This window comes from Anabrus simplex, chromosome 3 (assembly GCF_040414725.1).
Source record: "Anabrus simplex isolate iqAnaSimp1 chromosome 3, ASM4041472v1, whole genome shotgun sequence".
Classification (NCBI taxonomy): domain Eukaryota; kingdom Metazoa; phylum Arthropoda; class Insecta; order Orthoptera; family Tettigoniidae; genus Anabrus; species Anabrus simplex.
Genome location: NC_090267.1, coordinates 413,328,288 through 413,350,622, shown reverse-complemented (window position 1 = coordinate 413,350,622; position 22,335 = coordinate 413,328,288). Strand labels below are relative to the sequence as shown.

General features: G+C 38.0%; 1 protein-coding gene across 1 annotated transcript in view; it reads right to left on the bottom strand.

The window, feature by feature from the left end:
- Positions 1 to 22,335, bottom strand: part of LOC136866831 (ATP-binding cassette sub-family C member 4) — a 288,334-nt gene that overhangs the window by 36,249 nt on the left and 229,750 nt on the right. Inside the window, exon 17 of the mRNA XM_068226858.1 lies at positions 6,321 to 6,494. Coding sequence (XP_068082959.1) covers positions 6,321 to 6,494 — 174 coding nt within the window. The remainder of the gene's footprint in view (positions 1 to 6,320; positions 6,495 to 22,335) is intronic.

Genomic DNA, 22,335 nt, shown 5'->3' with positions numbered 1-22,335 from the left:
CATGTGGCTATTTCCAAGAAAAACCAAAAAGAAATTATGAACGTTAAAGTCAAAAAGGGAATTATTGACACCGACCACCACCTATCTCTTGTTAAAGTAAAGTTTCAACCCAACAGGAAGAAAACCAAAACAATCAGAAACCCAAGAATCGACCCTGAATTTCTGAGACAGAACTCAGACAATTTCCTTGCGAATATCTCCAACGATGCTCCTTCAAACTGGCTAGAATTCAAGGACACACTCTTGAAAGCTTCACAAAACATCAGCAACCCCCAAGGAAATGCAAACACAGGTGGTGGAATGACACATGTGACAAGGCCATAGAAGCCAGAATTAGGTCCTGACTAAACTGGAGTTCCCATAAAACTGATCAAAATCGTGATGAATTCTTCAAAACACAGAATCAAACCTCAAAAATCATTAGATCTAAAAACCAAAATATTATCAAAACAGACTGGCAGAAATCAAAGAAGATTTCAAGAAAAACAATACACGGAACTTCTACAGAACATTCAGAGAAGAATTATCCAATTACCGGGCACCTGGTCTCTGTTTCAAACGTACAGATGGAACTTTGGAAACAAGTACAAAGGGAAATTGTGAACTCCTAGTAAACCATTTCATGGACCTTTTAAACTGTGAATCTCCGAAAGAACAATTCACCTATGAAAAACCAACACCTAATCCAGATTCAAAAACCCCCACATTACAAGAAGTCAAACAAATAATCAGAGATTTAAAGGACAACAAAGCACCAGGAGAAGATGGAATAATCGCTGAAATGTTGAAAATTGGTGGTGACAAACTGGCCCAGAGTATTCAAAAAATCTTACAGGACATCTGGTTTTCTGAAGAAATTCCGGAGGATTGGAAATGTGCATTGATTCACCCACTTCACAAGAAAGGAGACAAATCAGATATTAATAACTACAGAGGAATTTCTCTCCTCTCACTCGTATATAAAATCTTCTCTAACGCTCTACGTAATAGATTAGAGAAACAAACAGACCACTTGATCGAAGATTATCAGGCTGGATTCCGAAAAGGGAGATCCTGCGTAGAACAAATCCTAAACCTAAAAACCATACTACAGATTCGCAAAACCAAACAAACAGTGAACATCTTTGTTGACTTCAAAAAGGCATATGATTCCATAGATCGGCAGACCCTGTTCAACATACTAGAGGAATTTCAAGTCGACAGGAAACTGAGGGAATTGATTAAACAAACTCTGACCAACACAACATCAAAAGTTAAGTTCTTGGGAGAAATTTCTGAACTGTTCAAAATCAGAACTGGTGTCCGACAGGGAGATGGACTATCCCCACTACTATTCAGTTTAGTTTTGGAAAAAAAGTGATTCGTCAATGGAGAAAAGAAACTAAAGGTATAAACATTGGCAGACTTCTTAAAGACAAACTTCACCTTGATTGCTTAGCTTTCGCAGACGATCTTGCGATCCTTTCGAACAACAGACAAGAAGCAATCCACTCCATAGAAAAATTGCATGAAATAGCCGCAAAAACCGGACTTCAAATTTCATTTGAAAATACGCAGTTTATGGAAGGAACTAAATCAAGATTCGACAATCAACCATTAATCACCAAATGTGGAATAATTTCCCAAGTAGACAAATTCAAGTATCTAGGTGAAATTATTCAGCCAGCAGGGTTAAATCAGGAAGCTAACAAAGAAATAACTGCTAAACTGCAAAGGGCTTACAAAATCACATGGAACAGATACAACAAAAGATGTATATCAAAAAATGCAAAATTACGACACTACAATACAGTCATCAAACCAGAGGCACTTCATGCATCTGAAACACTGATTATTGGCGGCAAGTCAGAAATGAAAAGCATTGAGAAACAAGAGAGGAAAATTCTCAGAAAAATCCTGGGACCGGAGTTTGAAAATGGAATTTGGATGAAAAAGAAACGACACGAAATTTTTCAATTCACAGAAAAAATCACGGATATCATCAGAAAGAGACGACTAAAATTCTACGGACACCTACACAGAATGGATAACAACAGGCTGACAAAGAAAATTCTAAATCTAGCTCTAACCCTGAAAATCCGCAACAATTGGTTAGTAGAAATTCATGAAGATCTACAAGAAATGGGTATTGAGGACGAAACCATTCAAGATAGAATGAAATTTAGAAGCTTAGTAAACAAATATAAATTTGCAGAGAAACCAACAAGAAAAAGTACAGGCTGGACAGAAACACGCAGAAAGGAACACAGTGAAAAAATGAAGAGATATTGGGAAGAAAAGAAGAAGAAACATTGTGCAAAATAAGCTCAAACGTGCTCCACAGTTGGGCACAACGAATCAAAAAAATTAATAATAATAATAATAATAATAATAATAATAATAATAATAATGAAATCCACAGCCTGTTTCCAGTCATTCGACTGGGTCAAGAATGGAATGAATGAAGCCCCCATCTAGCAGCGAGGATAGGAATTGTGCCAGCTGCTGAAGCCTGTCGCACTCCTCTGGGGCAATGATTAATGAATGATGGATGAAATGAAAAGATATTGGAGAGTGTTGCTGGAATGAAATATGACAGGGGAAAACAGGAGTACCTGGAGAAAAACCTGTCCTGCCTCTGCTTTGTCCAGCACAAATCTCACATGGAGAGATAGGGATTTGAACCATGAAACCCAGCGGTGAGAGGCCAGTGTGCTTCTGCCTGACTCACAGAGGCTCAATAATAATAATAATAATAATAATAATAATAATAATAATAATAATAATAATAATAATAATAATAATAATAATAATAATAATAATAATAATAATAATAATTTTGGTCACAGGAGAGGAAGAAGAAAGATGAGCTGTCATTTTCCCCTGCATAAACTGTGATATTGTTTGTAAGATAATGTTGGTCTGTTACAATAAGTTTGTTTTCTTGTGTTTTAATTTGTGTCAGGTCATTTGACTGGCAACTTCTCCAAATTGTTTTATCCAGTACTGGAGCATTCTGGAGATAATGACTGACTGGGAAAGAGCAAGAACAAAGGCTTAATTAAACCTTTGTGGAGGAAATGACTCATAAATTCATTAAAAAGATATCAATGGCAGCAAAGGCGGAGAAGATGGACTTTGGTACAGTGGAGCTGGCGAAGGAGGCAATCTACTGTCCACTGTTATAATGGGCAGAGGGTATGACATGTCAGTTAAAATTTACTTCAGGGCTAACAACCTTGAGAGTTAACAACCGTTACCCACTAGGGTGACAGCACATATATACTTGTTGGACTCAACGTGAAGAGAAATATTAACAAAAATATTATCCCAGGTGGTACCAATCCACCCCCAGTCATGATGGGGCAAGCAGGTTATCGGATTCTGGGGAGCCTGCACCTCCATGTACTCCAACACTACTGCCCTCACATAAACAGCAACAGATAAAGCACCTAGCTACAGTGAACATAAACTCCGTGTTAAAGGTAGGTAAACTCAAACACACCCTTGATTTTCTGGAAAAGTATAACATCAAGATAGCAGCACTACAAGAGACTCGGTTCATAGATGAAGATGTAATGGAAACCCAAAGACACCAGATCTATAAAGGGAAACCGGGTAAGATGGTGATGAAGACAGTTCCACACCTGGGTACTGGCTTTGCTGTACACCATAGAATGTTCGACTGTATATTAGAATTCATCTCGCCCAATGGCAGAATCTCCTCACTATCCTTCAGGTCCCACAAAAGAGCGTACGCCATAGTTAACTGCCATGCACCCACAAACGACACCAACAGGAAAGATCTGGAAGCAGTAGAGTATTACTGGAACACCCTTCAAGAGATCTTAGACCAGATCCCAAATCACCATACCACCATACTCATGGGCGACTTCAACGCACAAGTCGGTAGGAGAAGAAATACCGCAAGATAGTAGGCAGTTACCCAGCCCACAAAAGGACCAACAGAAATGGCGAGTGACTCATAGACCTTTGTGACAAATACAACCTGGTCTTAAAATCAACCGCATTCAAGCGATTGCCTAAGAAGGCCATGACCTGGAAGAGTCCAAATCACATGCTGGGTGTATTTCAGTTAGACTATGTGGCTATTGACAGGAGATGCCACAGGTAAATACAGAACGTCAAGGTCTTGAGAGGAGCCAATCTCGACTCTGACCACTGTCTCTCTCTATGAAAGACCAACCTACAACCCTTGAGGAGAGCACCCAAAACCCCAAAGGTCTTGAGGATACCTAGGTTCAACACCCAACGGCTGAGCGATGAGGATTGTGCTTTCCAGACCACCCTTTAGAAGAATGCACAGAAATGAGGGTGGCTTACGCTACAAAAGGCTCTACTGGATGCCGCTCAAGAAACCATCCCTGCTTCATCCATCAAAGGCAAGCACCCCTGGTGGACCACAGAGTGTGATCAAGCTATAGAAGAAAGGCACAGAGCCTGGATCAAGTGGAGTCAGCGCTAGGATGAACCCAACTATCAGGCTTTCATTGCGCAAAGAAAAATAACAGCGAGACCTACAAGATCTTCTCTACAGCCCTGCTAACTAGAGTCACCGAACAGCTGGACTGCCAACTAAGTGAATACCAGGCTGGTTTCCACATCAGTAAGTCCTGCACAGAGCAGATAAAAAACCACAAGACCATCTTCACATATAGGAGCCAAAGGGGACACACCTGGGTAGCCATTAGGGTGGATTTCCAAAAGGCATGCAATTCAGTAGATAGACAGACCCTCTTCTCTACCCTGTGAGAACTAGGCCTAGATGAGAAGACCACCAGACAGGTCAAAGCTACCTTGACGAACACCACCTCCAAAGTTACGTTCAGGGTTGAGCTCTCCAAGAGCTTTCTCATCCAGACAGGGAGATGGTCTCTCTTGCATCCTCTTCAACTGTGTACTAGAGAAAATCATCAGGGAATGGACTGTCATATTGCCATCAGAAGCAGGACTGAAGCTTGGGTACAAAAAAGACAACCTCAGTGCACCCTGTCTAGCCTTTGCTGATGATCTCATCCTGCTGGCCAACAGCATGAAAGAGGCTACTCACCAACTACAGAGCCTCTAGAGTATTGCAGCAAAAACCAGCTTGAAGGTAAACCCACAGAAGACAGAGTTTATCACTAATATAAAGCAGGCTCCTTTTACAATCCCACTAGGAAACAACATTGTAAGTAAAGTTCCTGTAGTCAAGTTCTTAAGAGAATAGATCTCAGCAACAAGCGAGAGCGAAGCTTTGGCCATAGACATCAGGTGCACCAAGTTAGAGAGGGCTTATCATTCCTGTAAAAGCATCTACCACTCCAAGAACCTAAAGCTGAAGCACTACCTCTGTAGTAAAACCCTCTGTACTTTACACCTCTGAGTGCCTGTTGATGAATCAAAAGGGCCCACTCAGGAAACTAGAACTTAAAGAGAGGAAGATCTGGAGGAGGATACTAGGACCCATAACAGAAGAGGATGGCACCTACAGGATCAGGCACAACAACGAACTCCACAAACATCAGGAAGACATAATCACATGTATGAGGAAAAGGCGACGGACTTTCAATGGCTACATGAGCCGCCAGAAACCCTGCAGGCTCACCAACAGAATCCTCACAGTGACAAGTAGGGGAAGTTCTTCCAAGACCAAGTGTATCACCTCAGTAAAATTAGACCAAGAGGAACTAGAGATCCCATTAGAGATCATAAGAGAACCGATCTCAGTACCACCAGGCCATCCTACAGGGAGTCTTCCAACTGTCCCTCACAAGCAAAAAGCGTACAGGGACCACCAGACCTAAGTGGACGGATGGAAGGAAGCAGGCACTCAGCCAGAAAATGAAAGTGTACTGGGACAAGAAAAAGCAGAAGACCTTAGCCAAGAGTTAAGACGAGACCCGTGGTCCCTAGTAGGCCAAAATGAACAATAATAATAATAATTATTATTTTAGGTCCCAGGAACTACCGTTACAGTGTTTGGAAATGCTAACATAGACTTTACAATGTATACTATTAAAGTTATTAAAATTCACTTTCACTTAACGATTTGTTCATTACACATGTCAGCGAGGTCCTTATTTCTTTTGGATCTTATTTCTATAAAACATTCTTTGAATTAGGCTTAGACTCACCTTGTATGGACCATATAAGTTTTGGATCATTTTATTCTTTGGACTATTTTATACTGGGCCTTAGAGCATGCCCATTTTGTTGTGTAGATAATTGCTGTTGGACCTTTTAGCTGTTATGATTATATACACTGGACTTTATCTCTGTTAATGATGATTTGAGCCATTCAGCCCAGCTGAAGGAAGTTAGTAAGTGGATTATTTTACCTGGAATGGATTCCAGAGCTGATTCACTTTCAACAGCTGTGTACTCTAGAATCCTCTCCACAGATGTCATTTGAGTGGCAACTTCTCCAAATTGTTTTATCCAGTTCTGGAGCGCTCCAGAGATAAGGACTGTCTGGGAAAGAGCAAGACCAACATTCCCTCCAGTTAATGAATCTGAATAACAAAGAATATTTCAAAAATATGTTATGAATCCTGTATTGGTGATAACCTCCTGCTATCTTACCATTATTTAACATTTATTCATATTAGTCACAAAATGTCAAATTAATGACACATTAGGAATACTACCCACTGAACACAAAGTAAATTATAGAAGTGGGGGTCATTTGTTGCAGTGAACGAGAAAACACAGGGGAACTGTGAACACCATTTCTATTATCAATGTTCACAACAAAGAAACAACAAGAGTACAACGGAATGAAAATCTGTTTAGTGTTAGACCTATATTCATTTCATTTGTATTCATTTGTTTTTTATGCATCTTTTATCTATTTTAGTCACTGTAACACAGGAACAAACATCGACCTGTCTAAAGCATTTGATAGGGTGGATCATGGGAGACTACTGGCAAAAATGAGTGCAATTGGACTAGACAAAAGAGTGACTGAATGGGTTGCTATTTTTCTAGAAAATAGATCTCAGAGAATTAGAGTAGGTGAAGCTTTATCTGACCCTGTAATAATTAAGAGGAGGAATTCCCCAAGGCAGTATTATCGGACCTTTATGTTTTCTTATATATATAAATGATATGAGTAAAGGAGTGGAATCGGAGGTAAGGCTTTTTGCGGATGATGTTATTCTCTATAGAGTGATAAATAAATTACAAGATTGTGAGCAACTGCAACGTGACCTCGAAAATGTTGTGAGATGGACAGCAGGCAATGGTATGTTAATAAACGGGGTTAAAAGTCAGGTTGTGAGTTTCACAAATAGGAAAAGTCCTCTCAGTTTTAATTACTGCGTTGATGGGGTGAAAGTTCCTTTTGGGGATCATTGTAAATATCTAGGTGTTAATATAAGGAAAGATCTTCATTAGGGTAATCACGTAAATGGGATTGTAAATTAAGGTTATGGGGGTGTTTAGGGGTTGTAGTAAGGATGTAAAGGAGAGGGCATATCTCTGGTAAGACCCCAACCAGAATATGGTTCCAGTGTATGGGACCCTCACCAGGATTACCTGATTCAAGAACTGGAGAAAATCCAAAGAAAAGCAGCTCGATTTGTTCTGGGTGATTTCCTACAAAAGAGTAGCGTTACAAAAATGTTGCAATGTTTGGGTTGGGAAGAATTGAGAGAAAGAAGAAGAGATGCTAGATTAAGTGGTATGTTCCGAGCTGTCAGCGGAGAGATGGCGTGGAATGACATTAGTAGACGAATAAGTTTGAATGGCATTTATAAAAGTAGGAAAGATCACAATATGAAGATAAAGTTGGAATTCAAGAGGACAAACTGGGGCAAATATTCATTTATAGGAAGGGAAGTTAGGGATTGGAATAACTTACCAAGGGTGGCATTCAATAAATTTCCAATTTCTTTGAAATCATTTAGGAAAAGGCTAGGAAAGTAACAGATAGGGAATCTGCCACCTGGGCGACTGCCCTAAATGCAGATCAGTATTGATTTGATTTGATTTGATTTGATTTGATTTGATTTGATTTGATTTGATTTGATTTGATTTGATTTGATTTGATTTGATTTGATTTGATTTGATTTGATTTGATTTGATTTGATTTGATTTGATTTGATTTGATTTGATTTGATTTGATTTGATTTGATTTGATTTGATTTGATTTGATTTGATTTGATTTGATTTTATATTTTATATTTTATATTTTATATTTTATATTTTATATTTTATATTTTATATTTTATATTTTATATTTTATATTTTATATTTTATATTTTATATTTTATATTTTATATTTTATATTTTATATTTTATTTTTTATATTATTTTATTTTATTTTATTGTCCATCCATATTTGTAAATATGTCAATGTGGATGTCATGTGTATTTGTCTTGGGTGCCTTGGTAAGGCATGTGAATTGAGACTTAGGACTTAAGGTGCTGAGGGTTTAACGCCCTCCTGGGAGTACGATACTGGTTCTAGGGTAGTCTCATGTAGTATGATGAATCAAGTAGTATTGAAGGTTATGTTTTGCCTTTTTCTTCTTTTGGTACTTCTTGATTTGGGATCATCACATGGGTGTGTTTGTGTGTATTGTGTCCTTGTAATGTTGTACCTTGGAAGATAGACAGGCATGGTAATAGTGGTGTGTCATGCTGTTATCTGATATTTTCTGGTATGAAGGTGTTATTTGTGCCTTTTTATTTTCTATATCAGTTATTTGGATTTTGATATGTGCATTCTTGAACTATTTTTATTTTATTTTGGGATACACCCTTTCACAGTAATTGAATGTGACCATCATTTCAGTATTCAGGCTTAAATTGCAGTCTCTTGTTTGGTGTGGTAACATGTGCTACGTAAGCTGATCCTTATCACTACTAAATTTTTAAAGTAATATGCATTGTGAAGTGACTTACTAACCTCAGTTTCGTGATCTGTCATGTGAGGAACATTGCAAGCTAATATAGTAAAGTTTAATTGTCTCCCTGGTTTGGATTCACTTGCAACATTCAAAATTTAACATCCCCATTCATTTTACTTTTCTGAAAATTAAGAATGCACCTAGTTTGGTAACTTAATTATTAAATGAGGATATGGTTAGTATATTAATTTGCCCTTAAAGTTGTATGTGTATAGCATTTCAGTTGTAATGAAGGTCTAGTCTGGGTAATTGATTTACCTGGAGGATGTTTTCTCTTTTGTGCTGGCCTGTCATACCTGCTGTGCTCCAATTGTTTGGAAGTAAATTGCGTGTAATGGTATTTTGGTGAATCATAATGTGTTTGTGTTGTATCCTCATTAATGTATGTTTTTCTGGTAAATGAATTTCTTTCCTTATATTTTGGGTTATATATGATCTTGTTTTTATGCTGTAATCTTGTGGGTCTAGAGTAAACTCCTATAGGTTTTTAATTTTATCTTTTATCTCGTTTTAAAAATTTATGAATAGTGCTTAACCTGGGTTTTTGGTATCCCAAATCCCAAGTGTGGGAGGGAGTCTCCTGTTGGAGCTATTGAGCCACCGGTTGGGTGATGCTAAATTAACTACTAGGAACAAACAGAAAAGACACCCTTAACTTCAACTTTTTCAGTTATTCATCAAAACAATGGTTGGATGCTGGCCTGATTTCATCTATTCCCCTTTTATGCTGTGTATCTGTTTGTGTTGCAGTGGCTGCAAACACTTTTGTCCATCTGGTGGACAAACTACTGTGCCTGACTGGAGGCCGCACTAAGTCTGTTGGTCGCTACCATCCAATTTGGGGACAGAGTTGTTGGAATGTTCCAGCTTGCGGCAGTTACTTACACCATACTGCATGATACATCACTGTCTGTTTCTGGTCAGTTCACTAGATGGGTGAGCTGGGCTGAAGGTTACCAGATTGCCATAGTTGGACTGAAAGTGTATGGGAGTTTATTGGCAGCTGGCCAGTGTCAGCAGCTACATAAGTCAGCAAAACTAGAGGTCAGGATGGAATACTTCAATGCATAATGGACGTTCCAGTTGAGAACAGAATGAATACGGTAGTGTTGTGTTGTGTATTCCTTGCTCCCCAAAATTTAAAGTTTATTTATTGAACCGTGGCATAATTTTAAGTGGGGGGAAATGTAGCCAAAGTTGGGACAGCTGTGGGGAAGTCAGCAAAATCTCTTCATTGTATTTTGAAAAACTCTAAAAGAAATTAATAATGTTGTATAAAATATCTAATTATTTGGGCATTTGAGAATTGGACTTATTGCTTTGAAAAATCGATCTATTGTTTCAAAAATATTGATTAATTATTTTATCATTTTGGACTATTTATATTGAAAACATTTTTATTGTAGAAAATTATTATTAATATTTGAAAACATGCATTTAGCTTTTGAGGCAGCGAGTACCTACATGTGTCATTTTTAGAAGGATTTTTTCAGTTGCTTCCTGTTACGCCAAAAGACTTAGATGATCAAGAATGAAGAGACTTCATTGGTCAGTATAACGAGAATTTTAATTGGTAAATGTGAATGTGAGGAGTAAATTTGATGGCATGATTGGCTATCCGTGGGTTGCACCATTAACGGCTTCTCGCTCCTTCATGGGAGCAAAGCTGTCTACAGTTTCTTTTGATTCTGACCAGCCTAGTGGGTGGACATGCTTTGGCTTCCGTTCCATCAACGGGATACCGACCTCGGGGTAAGCACTGTCTCTCCTTGTTTTTTGGACTTAATTTAATTTAAATGTAAATTTTTATTTTGCATAGGAGTTCACCCTCGATATTCACATTTGTCATTTAAACATCAATATAACTTAGCTTTTCAGCTAAGCATACCCCTTTTTTAATTTTGGAGGCAAGTCCATTTTCTTTATTTAAACTCAGTAATGCACATATAATTTAATTTTCCTCGAGACTGCCTCCCGTAAATCTGCGTCCCTTAACTTAAGATAATTAATCCTATGCTCCATACTAGAAGTGTTTTTAGTATGGATGCAAGTTAATTATGCCTCTGTGTCGAGTTTTCTTATTTTGTTCTTTCTTCTTAGTTTGGTAATGTAGTATGCATATCTGAAAGCGCCACTAACTTTCATCTTATATTGAATTTTCATTTTGTGCTTTCTATTTTCCCTTTTCAAGTCTATTTTTCTTTCTTAAATGTCTTTTGAAATTACCATCGCTTGTAACACATATCTACATTTCTTTCCCCACAATGCAAAAGTAACCATCCACCCTCTTAGGGTTTCTAGCCGCTTCCAACGTCCTTTATAGTTGTCACGTTTGTCAACCTGTTTATTTACATGTAAGGCAGTTTTCAGTCTGTAAACTTTGCGAGTGTTGTAACCATTTTTATTTTTTGTTTAATTCTTAAGATCCATTATATATAAAATTCGCTGGGGCCATCAAGGACCACGTTAAGTCTTGTTGCATTTGAGACTGAACTTGGCCTTCTTTAGAGCCCAAATTTCGCTCATTCTTTGAGAGTGGGCCTGCTTACGCTCCTCTGTCCAAGGGGCACCGTGTCTTCTCTTCGGTTGCTCGTCTCGGTTTAGCCCGTTCATCAATATTTTCTTGCGGAAGAGATCTCTGTTAAGGGCGTCTTCATCTGAGATATGTAGCATTTGCAGGTCTTCTTTGGTATTTCTAAACCAGGGAATTGTGGTTTTGGGGTTTGAATAAAAAAAGTGAAAGATTTCTTTAGTTAACTTTCTTTCGTCCATTCTTTTCAGATGACCGTAAAATCGTGCCCGTCTTTTTCTGATTGTGTTGGTAATTTTCTCTATTTTGCTGTAGACTTCCTTGTTGGATCTCTTTTGATGGATTCCATTTCTGTACTTTGATCCCAAGATTTCTCTCACAATTTTGCGTTCTCTTTTCTCCAGTTCTTCAAGGAGTCCTTTGTTGGCATTTAGAGACAGGGTTTCGGCTGCATATAGAACTACTGGCTTCAGAACTGTTTCATAGTGACGTATCTTGGTGTTTTGGGAAAGGCATTTTTTGTTGTAGATTGTGCGGGATGTTTGGTAGGCTATTTCCAGTTTGCGTACTCGCTCCTGAAGTGCTTCTTTGTCCAGTCCATTTTTCATGATGATCTCACTCAGGTATTTGAATTTGTCTACTCGGGTGATGTCTCCGTATTTTGTATGGAGTTTTGGTGGAGCCTCTTTGATGTTAGTCATTACTTCTGTTTTCTCAAACGATATCTGCAAACCAGTTTGTTCGGCAATTTCCTTTAAAATTTCAACTTGAGCTCTAGCGGTTTCTATGCCATTATTATTATTATTATTATTATTATTATTATTATTATTATTATTATTATTATTATTATTATTATTCTTTTCTTCTTTCTTGTTTCGTTTCGGCCAACTAAGGACCACGTCATTTCAACTGTTTCCCTTGAGCTTTAATGTTGGTCCAGTATTCCTTCATTCGTATACGGTGTTGCTCCTTTCGCCCTTCCGTCCATGCCTTTCCAGTTTTCATCTTCGGCTTTGGTAGGAAACTCTGATGTTCTTGGAGTTTTTTCTTAAGTGGGACACACTCCTGGATATCTTCAAATGAGATCCCAATCTCCTGCAGATCTTTCTGTACCTCACTGAACCATGCCCACTTTGCCTTTTTCTCTTGAAGGAAAGTGAAAATGCGGTTGGTTAACCATGTTGAATTCATTCGGGCCATGTGTCCATAAAAAATAATCCTCCTTTTTCGCATCACATCAGTTATTTTCTCCACATGCGAGTACAACTCCTGGTTGTGCCATCTCCTAAACTCGCCGTTGTCTTTGACTGGACCTAAGATTTTTTTCAAAATCTTTCTTTCCTTGGCCTCCAATTTCTCCATCATGCCTCTTTTGTTCATGGCGAGACATTCCACTGCATATAGAGCCTCTGGCCAGATAACAGTGCAATAGTGTTTGATTTTTGCATTCAGAGATATAGATCTTTTGTTATAGACATTTTTAGTCAGATGGTAAGCCATTTCCATTTTATTCATGCGTGAAGAAAAGGCTTCTTTTTCGGACAAGTTAGGTTCTATCCATTCACCAAGATACTTAAATTTTTCAACTCACTTGACTTTTCCGTGAGTCCCTTCAAGTTCACTTGACGCCAGTTTGATGTTTGTAATGAATTTCGTTTTCTCAAAGGAAATCTGGAGGCCCGCCTTCGGAGCTTGTGTTTGAAGCTGGTTGATCTGCTTCGTGGCCACATCCAAGGAATCAGCGAAAACCGCGAGATCGTCTGCAAATGCTAGACAGTCAATTGAAAGGTTCTTGTTCTTGTGGCCTAGTGTGACTCCGCTTTCGACTCCTTCATAACTCATTTCTCTGCGCCATTCCTTAGTTTAAGATATGAAAAGACAGATTTCAGGTTCATTATCTGCTCCACACATGACCGTCCTTTCCTGAAACCTCCTTGGTAATCACCCAGCTCTGGATCTAGCTGTTCTTCTGCCCTGATTTGAAGAGCTTTCAAGAGATTTTTATAGGTTATAAGTAAGAGGGAAATGCCACGATAGTTGTTAACATCCGACTTGTTGCCTTTCTTATGCAGTGGGTGGATTAGGGCAGATGTCCAGTCACTTGGAAGTCTTTCAGTATTCCAGATTTCATGTATGATGTCCGTTAATTTCTCCACTGCATTGTCACTAGCAAACTTCCACAATTCAGCTATTATCGAATCTTCACCCGGCGCTTTATTATTCTTCAAGGATTGGATAATCTGTCTGACTTCCTCTTTCGTAGGTGGAGCTGAATCTCGGTGGACTGTTGTTTTATCTTCAAATGTGAATCTGGATATTGGGGCCTCGCAGTTAAGAAGGGATTCAAAGTATTTTGCAAGGATCCAGCAGTTTTCCTTGTCGTTATGGGCTAGGTTTCCATTGGAATCTCTGAACTGTAGGCTCGGTAGGTCGCATTTCCTCAAGTTACTTTTAAATGTTTTATAAAAGTCGCGTGTATTGTTCTTCTTGAAATCCTGCTCAATTTGAGCCAGCTGGTGTTTATCAAAAGCACGTTTAATGCTGCAGATGATTTTTCCTGCACACTTTCTCTCATTCAAGAAGTTTGTCCAGTTGACTTGGTTCTTTAGCGAGTTCCATTTCTGCCCAAGCATGCTTCCTGGGCTTAGTAAGCTGAACCATCTCTTTAGCTGTTACAAGATATTAGAATCATTCCGTATTGACGGTTTTCACTTTACAATGGCGAAAAATGAAAGTATCCTCCTATTCAATACATCATATATTCCGTCATTAGACGGAGTAAACAAGTTCAGACATGTTTCGGCTCGTTTGAGCCATCTTCAGTGAAAACATTAGGGGGGTTGGAATAATTTACATAATATGAGTTGAAAAAATGCTAAAAAACATAATGAAAGCGCAAATGAAAAAACAAGCAAAAGAGAGCCTAGACGGAAACAAAATTAGCACAAATATACAATATTTACATCAATATGCAGAGCAAAAAACAACTTATTGCGACAAAATTCAGTGAAACAGGTGTTGATTTGAAATAATAATTGATATTAAAAACTGCGTTAACCTAAGAAACAAGGGAATGAGAGAACAAATGATGCAGATGGAAAATGAATAATAGTAGCACATGGTAAGGTTGTGGACCTCATAGTTTACAAATTATTGGTTTATAAAAATGACAAAACAGTTTGAAATCGCCAAATTGGTCAGGAGGAGAGCGGGAGCAAACATTTTGAAAGAAACCAAGCCTGAATTAACCTGCAGGCGAAAAGCCTGTGCTAAGGAGAAAAAGACACCATGAAATTTAAGGCTTTAGAAATAGCAGCATTCTCAATATCTTCTCAATCTAGCGGTCCCTTTCTTCATTATTGTTTCATAATGTTGGCTGGTGTTTTGCCTTATTATAGAGGGGTCGGAAGGGCCGCATATAAAAATATGAGAAGCTGTGTTAGGTAGAAGACAGATGCATAGTAAATTGTAGTAATCTAGTGGAAACCGTCAATGAAGTTCTAATCTGTAATGGAAAAAATGAGATTAGAACTTCATTGACGGTTTCCACTAGATTACTACAATTTACTATGCATCTGTCTTCTACCTAACACAGCTTCTCATATTTTTATATGCGGCCCTTCCGACCCCTCTATAATAAGGCAAAACACCAGCCAACATTATGAAACAATAATGAAGAAAGGGACCGCTAGATTGAGAAGATATTGAGAATGCTGCTATTTCTAAAGCCTTAAATTTCATGGTGTCTTTTTCTCCTTAGCACAGGCTTTTCGCCTGCAGGTTAATTCAGGCTTGGTTTCTCTCAAAATGTTTGCTCCCGCTCTCCTCCTGACCAATTTGGCGATTTCAAACTGTTTTGTCATTTTTATAAACCAATAATTTGTAAACTATGAGGTCCACAACCTCACCATGTGCTACTATTATTCATTTTCCATCTGCATCATTTGTTCTCTCATTCCCTTGTTTCTTAGGTTAACGCAGTTTTTAATATCAATTATTATTTCAAATCAACACCTGTTTCACTGAATTTTGTCGCAATAAGTTGTTTTTTGCTCTGCATATTGATGTAAATATTGTATATTTGTGCTAATTTTGTTTCCGTCTAGGCTCTCTTTTGCTTGTTTTTTCATTTGCGCTTTCATTATGTTTTTTAGCATTTTTTCAACTTATATTATGTAAATTATTCCAACCCCCCTAATTTTTTCACTGAAGATGGCTCAAACGAGCCGAAACATGTCTGAACTTGTTTACTCCGTCTAATGACGGAATATATGATGTATTGAATAGGAGGATACTTTCATTTTTCGCCATTGTAAAGTAAAATCTCTTTAGCTGTTTTGACCAGGGCCTCGCGTAGTTGTTCCCAGTTCTCTGCATCCACCGATTGTAGTTTCTGAGTGAACTCGTGGTTAGATCCTAGTTTTTCTCTATCAAATCTTTCAATCCTTTTGGATAGATAGTGATCTGAGTCCAGTTTTGCTTGTCTTAGAACTTTAACATTCTGAATTTCTCTTTGAGCCTTCTGTGCGATCGCGACATGATCAATCTGGAATTCACCAAGGTGGGGATTTGGGGATTTCCAGGTCTTCTGTTTCTTGGGCAGGTGTTTAAAAGCAGTAGACTTCATTACGAGGTTAAATGCCTTACACAGCTCTATTAACCTTTCTCCATTACGATTTGTTCTCTGGTGAGCAGGATAGTTTCCAACGATGTTTCGGAACTTTCTCTCTTTGCCTACCTGGGCACTGAAATCTCCAAGCACGATTATGGTATGTTTGTCTGGAATCTTGGATAAAATCTCCTCAAGTTCTTCCCAGAATCTATCAGTTCCCTCTGGGTCTCTCTTGTTCGATTATTATTATTATTATTATTATTATTATTATTATTATTATTATTATTATTATTATTATTATTATTATTATTATTATTATTATTATTATTATTATTATTATTATTATGTTTTAATTTTTGTTATGTAACCTGTAATGGGGTAACAGGAACCTTAGAAAGTGCTGTGAGAATGCAGACAGGTCAGTAGTCAGATGTATTGCTTGCAGGAAAGTTTTTTGGGACTGGCACAATGAGTGCATCTTTTCATTTAATTGGTAATTGCCTGAAGTAAGGCAGGTATTAAATAAATGCGTAATAATTGGCAATATTATGTCAATTATGTAGGTCATGAATGAAATGGGAATTTCATCAGCTCCTCTTGCATGAGATTTAATTGACATAACTTTCCTTCTTACTTCATGTTCCGTTACGGTATCAAATTCAAATACAGGACGGATTGGAGATTGTTACCTTAATATATTGTCAATGATTTTTTATACTGTCGGTGTGTTATGAGTGAGACAATCCATTGAGAAATATGCATTTAATTCATCATGGGACACCTTGGGGTCAGTATGCTTCACAAGTGGTATGCCAATACCAAGTGACCAAAGTTGTCGCCATGTGGAAACAGTGTTAATATTTTTGTTTAAATGCTGGAAATAATTACGTTTCTTATTATGAATTACAAGCTTAATTCAGTTTTGAAGTACATGGTACTGCTCATTTACATCAGCTAGTTGAGTCTGCTTATAGTGTCAGTGTAGTGTCAGTGTAATGCGTCTCGTTATTTCATCATAGTCAGCCAAGGACAGGGCAGATGTGTTACTCTCACATTACGCATTGGTGCGTGTTTGTTGTACAATTCATTTAAATGAGAATTAAATATTTCCACTTTCTCATCAATGTCGGTGTTTATCATTATTGCAGGTGACTAATCTCTTTATCATTATGTCATACCAGGGGCAGAGTTGTGCATCTTGTCTCAGTTGTATTAAATTCATGCTTTTCAAGTCTCTAAACGTTACATATTTCGGTCTGTACTTAGGCATGAAAAGAGAGTATGTGAAGTATACGAGGTCATGTTTAGATATGTCAGGAATAGACACTTAAACATGGTGAAGGATTTTTGAGGGGTTATTTGTTATTACTAGGTCCATGAATGTATCAGTGGAAATAGTGGTGCTGGGTGGGTTTAACGGGCAATATAGTCATTCTCACAGGATTTAAAAATATTTTGTAGTCATAAGGCATCATTGTTCTGGGTTAATAAATTTGTGTTAAAGTCTCCAAAAAGTATCACGTGCTCACATGATGGAAGCAGTCTCAGTAAGCTGTCTTCTAAGTCATGGAAGTCACTGCATCAAGGTGCCTATATACTAAACCTACAAGTATTTTTACAGAATTGACAAACACCTCTACAAACTTATATTCTTAGGCAGTTTTTACAGCAGGAGTAGACATGTGAACAACTCTACTCTTGAGCATAGATTTACAATATAGGGCAATCCCACCATCTCGTCTATTCGTCCGATCATGCTTGTGAATATCACAGCCCGAGATGTCAACCATGCTTGAGGGAATCGAACTACAGAGCCAACTCTCGCTTACAGCAGCAATATGAATTGGACTGTCTTCAAATATCGTTTTACCGAGCTCGATTGCTGCAGTCGCTTAAGTGCGGCCAGTATCCAGTATTCGGGAGACAGTAGGTTCGAACCCCACTGTTGGCAGCCCTGAAGATGGTTTTCCGTGGTTTCCCATTTTCACACCAGGCAAATGCTGGGACTGTACCTTAATTAAGGCCATGGCCGCTTCCTTCCCACTCCTAGCCCTTTCCTGTCCCATCGTCGCCATAAGACCTATCTGTGTCAGTGCGACGTAAAACAACTAGCAAAAAAAAAAAAAAAGAAAAAAATAGATATCGTCTTCAGTTCATCAAGGTGAGTAACGATGGATTGGCTGTTGACATGCACACACAACAGGGTGCGATTGAATGACTTGAGTTCCTTCTCTAAAATGGGTTAGGTAGAATAGGAGGGAGAAAGTGCAGATGTATGTTCTGGTGAAAGGGCTGTGAAGAGAGAGTGAGGGGGTTCTGCCCTACAGAAGAGTGCTGAGGAGTGAGAGAGGGAGCAAGGAGGGGGTGCTTTCAATAGCACTTCTTAACTCAGGCATGCTAAAGGAATGTAAAACATACGGCTTATCTTAATTTCCTTGTACACACAGTGACCAGCTGATTCACACAAACACACACATTCACAAATACATACTAAATTAAAAATCAATAAACTACATAGAATACACATTGCTCACATGTTGCTTTCACCATATTGCCTGATTCTTCTTCTTATCCCTGATACGTTTCTGCTTATGCAGGTTGTTCAATATTGCCTGATTAATGATTATAATTCCACGAGTGTGTTCAAGTGGAACTTCTTGCCGGATACATGAATAATTATCTTTCCATCTCGGCTGTATATGTTGTGCAGTCAAAAAGTGTCTTGTGCCTTCTTCAAAATGTCCTTTCTCAGCCTAGTGAGGGATTCAGTTGTGAGTAGTTTGGTGCCTTTCAGCTGTCGTTTAGTGTGCTAAGCTTGATCCCGCTGGTGGTAGCGGAGGAATTTTATTATGATGGGCCAATTATCCTCAATCACTACGTCAGCAGTCGATCTACGTTGCCATCCCAGTCAATGACAGCGTTCGATGGAGTCCATGGACAATTCGACTTTCAGTTTATCACGGAAAGTTTCAATGACCTTTCCATAAATGTCCTCATTAGGCGTCTTGCTCACTCCATGCAGAAGGAGACAATTACGCCTACTGTATTGCTCCACTTAGTCGCTCCGAGCGTCCTGAATTTCTAGTCGTTTCTTGATATCAGCAATATTGTCTTTCAAGTTCAGCACAGATAGAATTTCGAAAGATTCAGAAGTCCACTTGAAGCACAGTCAAAACATCACTGGGGTTGGTAGCACTGACAGTGGGAGTTCTAACAGTTACTCCTAATGATATTTAGTAATAGTATGAAATATTCATGGCAAATTAAGTGTAATATAAGACAGGTATGCTACAAAACAAGTTGTGTACTTATTACAAATGTGACTTAATTCCACAGACTTTATACATTTATATTAGCAATATTTTAAAACCATATTAGAAGTAGAATACTGTATAAGCATAAATAACAATGTCGACTGCTACACCCAGTAGTGTAAAACAAAAGCTGAAGGTTTCCACCTATTCAATACTATCGTTGTAACCTTTAAAAAGTTATATATATTTGTTGAAACTAGTTTTGGTCTTACCAGAGACCATCTTCAGTCAAAATCAAATCTTTACTTTAATTTCATGCTTGCTTCATAAATTTTTATCTATATTGATGTCTTGTATGGGCATATATTTTATGCCAGGATTGGTCTGTTTAATCATCGCAAACACATCTATAAACTGAGTTGGAACAGGTCAGTTTATGCATGTACTCAGATCGAGTTACAGCCGACAACTACCAGGTTAAATTATTTTTATTTATTTATTTATCCCTGACTTACATTTGTGGCGAAGTTAGGGCTCACGGCCCTCTCTTACACTTAACCACTATAAACAAAATTTAAAAATGTAAACATAAAAGGACATAGAAATTCTAAAAAGAAATAATACTACAGACAGATAATTCTAAGACTACTGTAAGTTATGCCTACACATCAGTGCAGCAATTAATATGATGATGATAATAATAATAATAATAATAATAATAATAATAATAATAATAATAATAATAATAATAATAATAATAATAATAATAATAATAATAATAATAATAATAATAATAATAATAATAATAATAATAAATGAAGAAAACCCCTTCACACAACATACACACAATGACTCACACAACTCAGTTTTATGTTCCCAGGAAAAACTTTCTGCAGGCAGATTTGAATTTATGAGAGGAAGTAAGGTGCCGAATGTCCGTTGGGAGTGTATTCCAGAGTCTCGATGCGGTAACTAAAAAGGAATGATTGTAGGAATTCGTTCAACTTAGTGGAATTTCAAGTAGGGAACCAGAACGGGTACTAATTTCATGGAACGAGGAAAGGAAACGAAAATTAGAAGAGAGGTAAGTAGGAGTGTTCGTCGAGAGCACTTGGTAAACAAGTGTCATTAGGTGAAAATTCCTTCGTTCATTTATGCGTAGCCATTCCAATGTTTTGAAATATGGTGTAACATGAGCGTCATGTCGCAGTTGGAAGGCATATCGTATGCATGAGTTTTGTGCTCGCTGAAGTCTCAAAGCTTGTTCAGCATTTAGATTGACTAGTACCGTATCACAGTAGTCTAAAATTGGGAATAGTAGTGCTTGGATTAATTTTAATTTAAATTTTTGAGGAAAAGAATTCTTGTGACGTTTCAGGGGATATAGAGCTGCATGAACCTTTCTGCGTACATTTGTTACGTGTTCATTCCAGGTCAGATTCCAAGATTAGTTACATTTTTAAGGTATGGTACAGCAATGTCATTGATCATGATTGGAGGAGAATTGATATTGCTTATTACATGTAATAATTTAGAGTTTCCTGTGATAATACTTTGTGTTTTACGAGGATTTAGGAGTAAGTGGTTGTTTTTAGCATAGGCGGTAAGCCTTTCAATATCCGAATTAATATGCTGGACTGTTTCATGTAAACTGTTTGTAGTGGTGTGTTTGTATATCTGCATATCATCAGCATATACGTGGTAGTTGCAATATTGAAGTGTGGAAGACATGTCATTAATATGCAAGGCGAACAGTAAGGGCCCTAGAACAGACTCTTGAGGGACACCAAAATATTTTTACAGCCCATTGGGATCTTTGATTGTTTACCACTATGCACTGGCGACGATTTGTAAGGTACGACTTAAAAAAATTAAGGGCTATCGGGCCGATATGCAGAGAGCGTAGCTTGGATAATAGTATGTCTATATTTACCATGTCGAACGCACTACTAAAGTCAAGGAGTGTCAGTATCGTCACCTGCCGTTTGTCCATTGCTAGTCTTATGTCATCTGTTACCCGAAGAAGTGCAGTCGTAGTACTGTGTCCCTTTCTGAAACCAGATTGCAATGGGTCAAAAAGAGAATGTCTGGTTAAGAATTCTACTAGCTGCTCGTGTACAACTCGTTTAAGAACTTTCGAGAGAGGGGAAAGAATCGAAATAGGCCGGTAATCAGATGGCGCATTTGCTGTGGTACTGGTTTGCTTTAATATTGGGGTTACTAGAGCATCCTTCCATGCAGTTGGAAACGTGCCTGTGGTGAGACAGTGGTTTACAATGTGGGTAATAATTGGTAGGACCGCGCCAATAATGTTTTTTATAAACCCTATTGGGATGTTATCTGCTCCTTTAGCTTGTGACTTAACTGAATTCAAAATACGCTTTACGTCATTTACACTGACAGTGTGAAAAGAGAAATTATTTTCGTTTTCTGTAGGGTCACTGATTCTTTTATTTAGATTGATATGATTTTGAGGTTGAGATTCCTTTATTGGGTTAGTTACGAAGTGAGAGTTAAGTGTATCAAGAGATATAGTTGGCATATGTGGCTCTTTGCATTTTCCAACACCTATAGCTCGAAGTTCGTTCCAGGTTGCACGTGCATTTAAGTTCCTTGTTACATTTTTAATGTGATTAAATTTGCTATTGCGAATTAATTGCTTTGTTCTGTTACGTAAAAGACGATACTGTTCGAAATCTAGTTCATTATTTATTTCCTTGTATCGGCGGAACATTGCGTCACGGCGAGCCATTGTTGCTTTTTTATCGCTTGTTAACCAAGGTGCAGGCGAGCGAGTGACTCTAGCTTGCCTAACTGGAGCATGGTTGTCATATAGTCCTATGAGTAGAGAGTTAAATCTTCTCACTTTCATGTCTGTGTCCTGCATCTGCTTTATATCTTCCCAAGGTAAACTGTACGCATCATTTTGGAGTTGTTGTAGATCGATATTTTTCAGATCCCTATAACTAATGTATTTAGCTTTGTATTTTGGTACACATAGAGAGTAGCACAGGTAAATTAAGTCATGAGTTGATATGCCAGGTA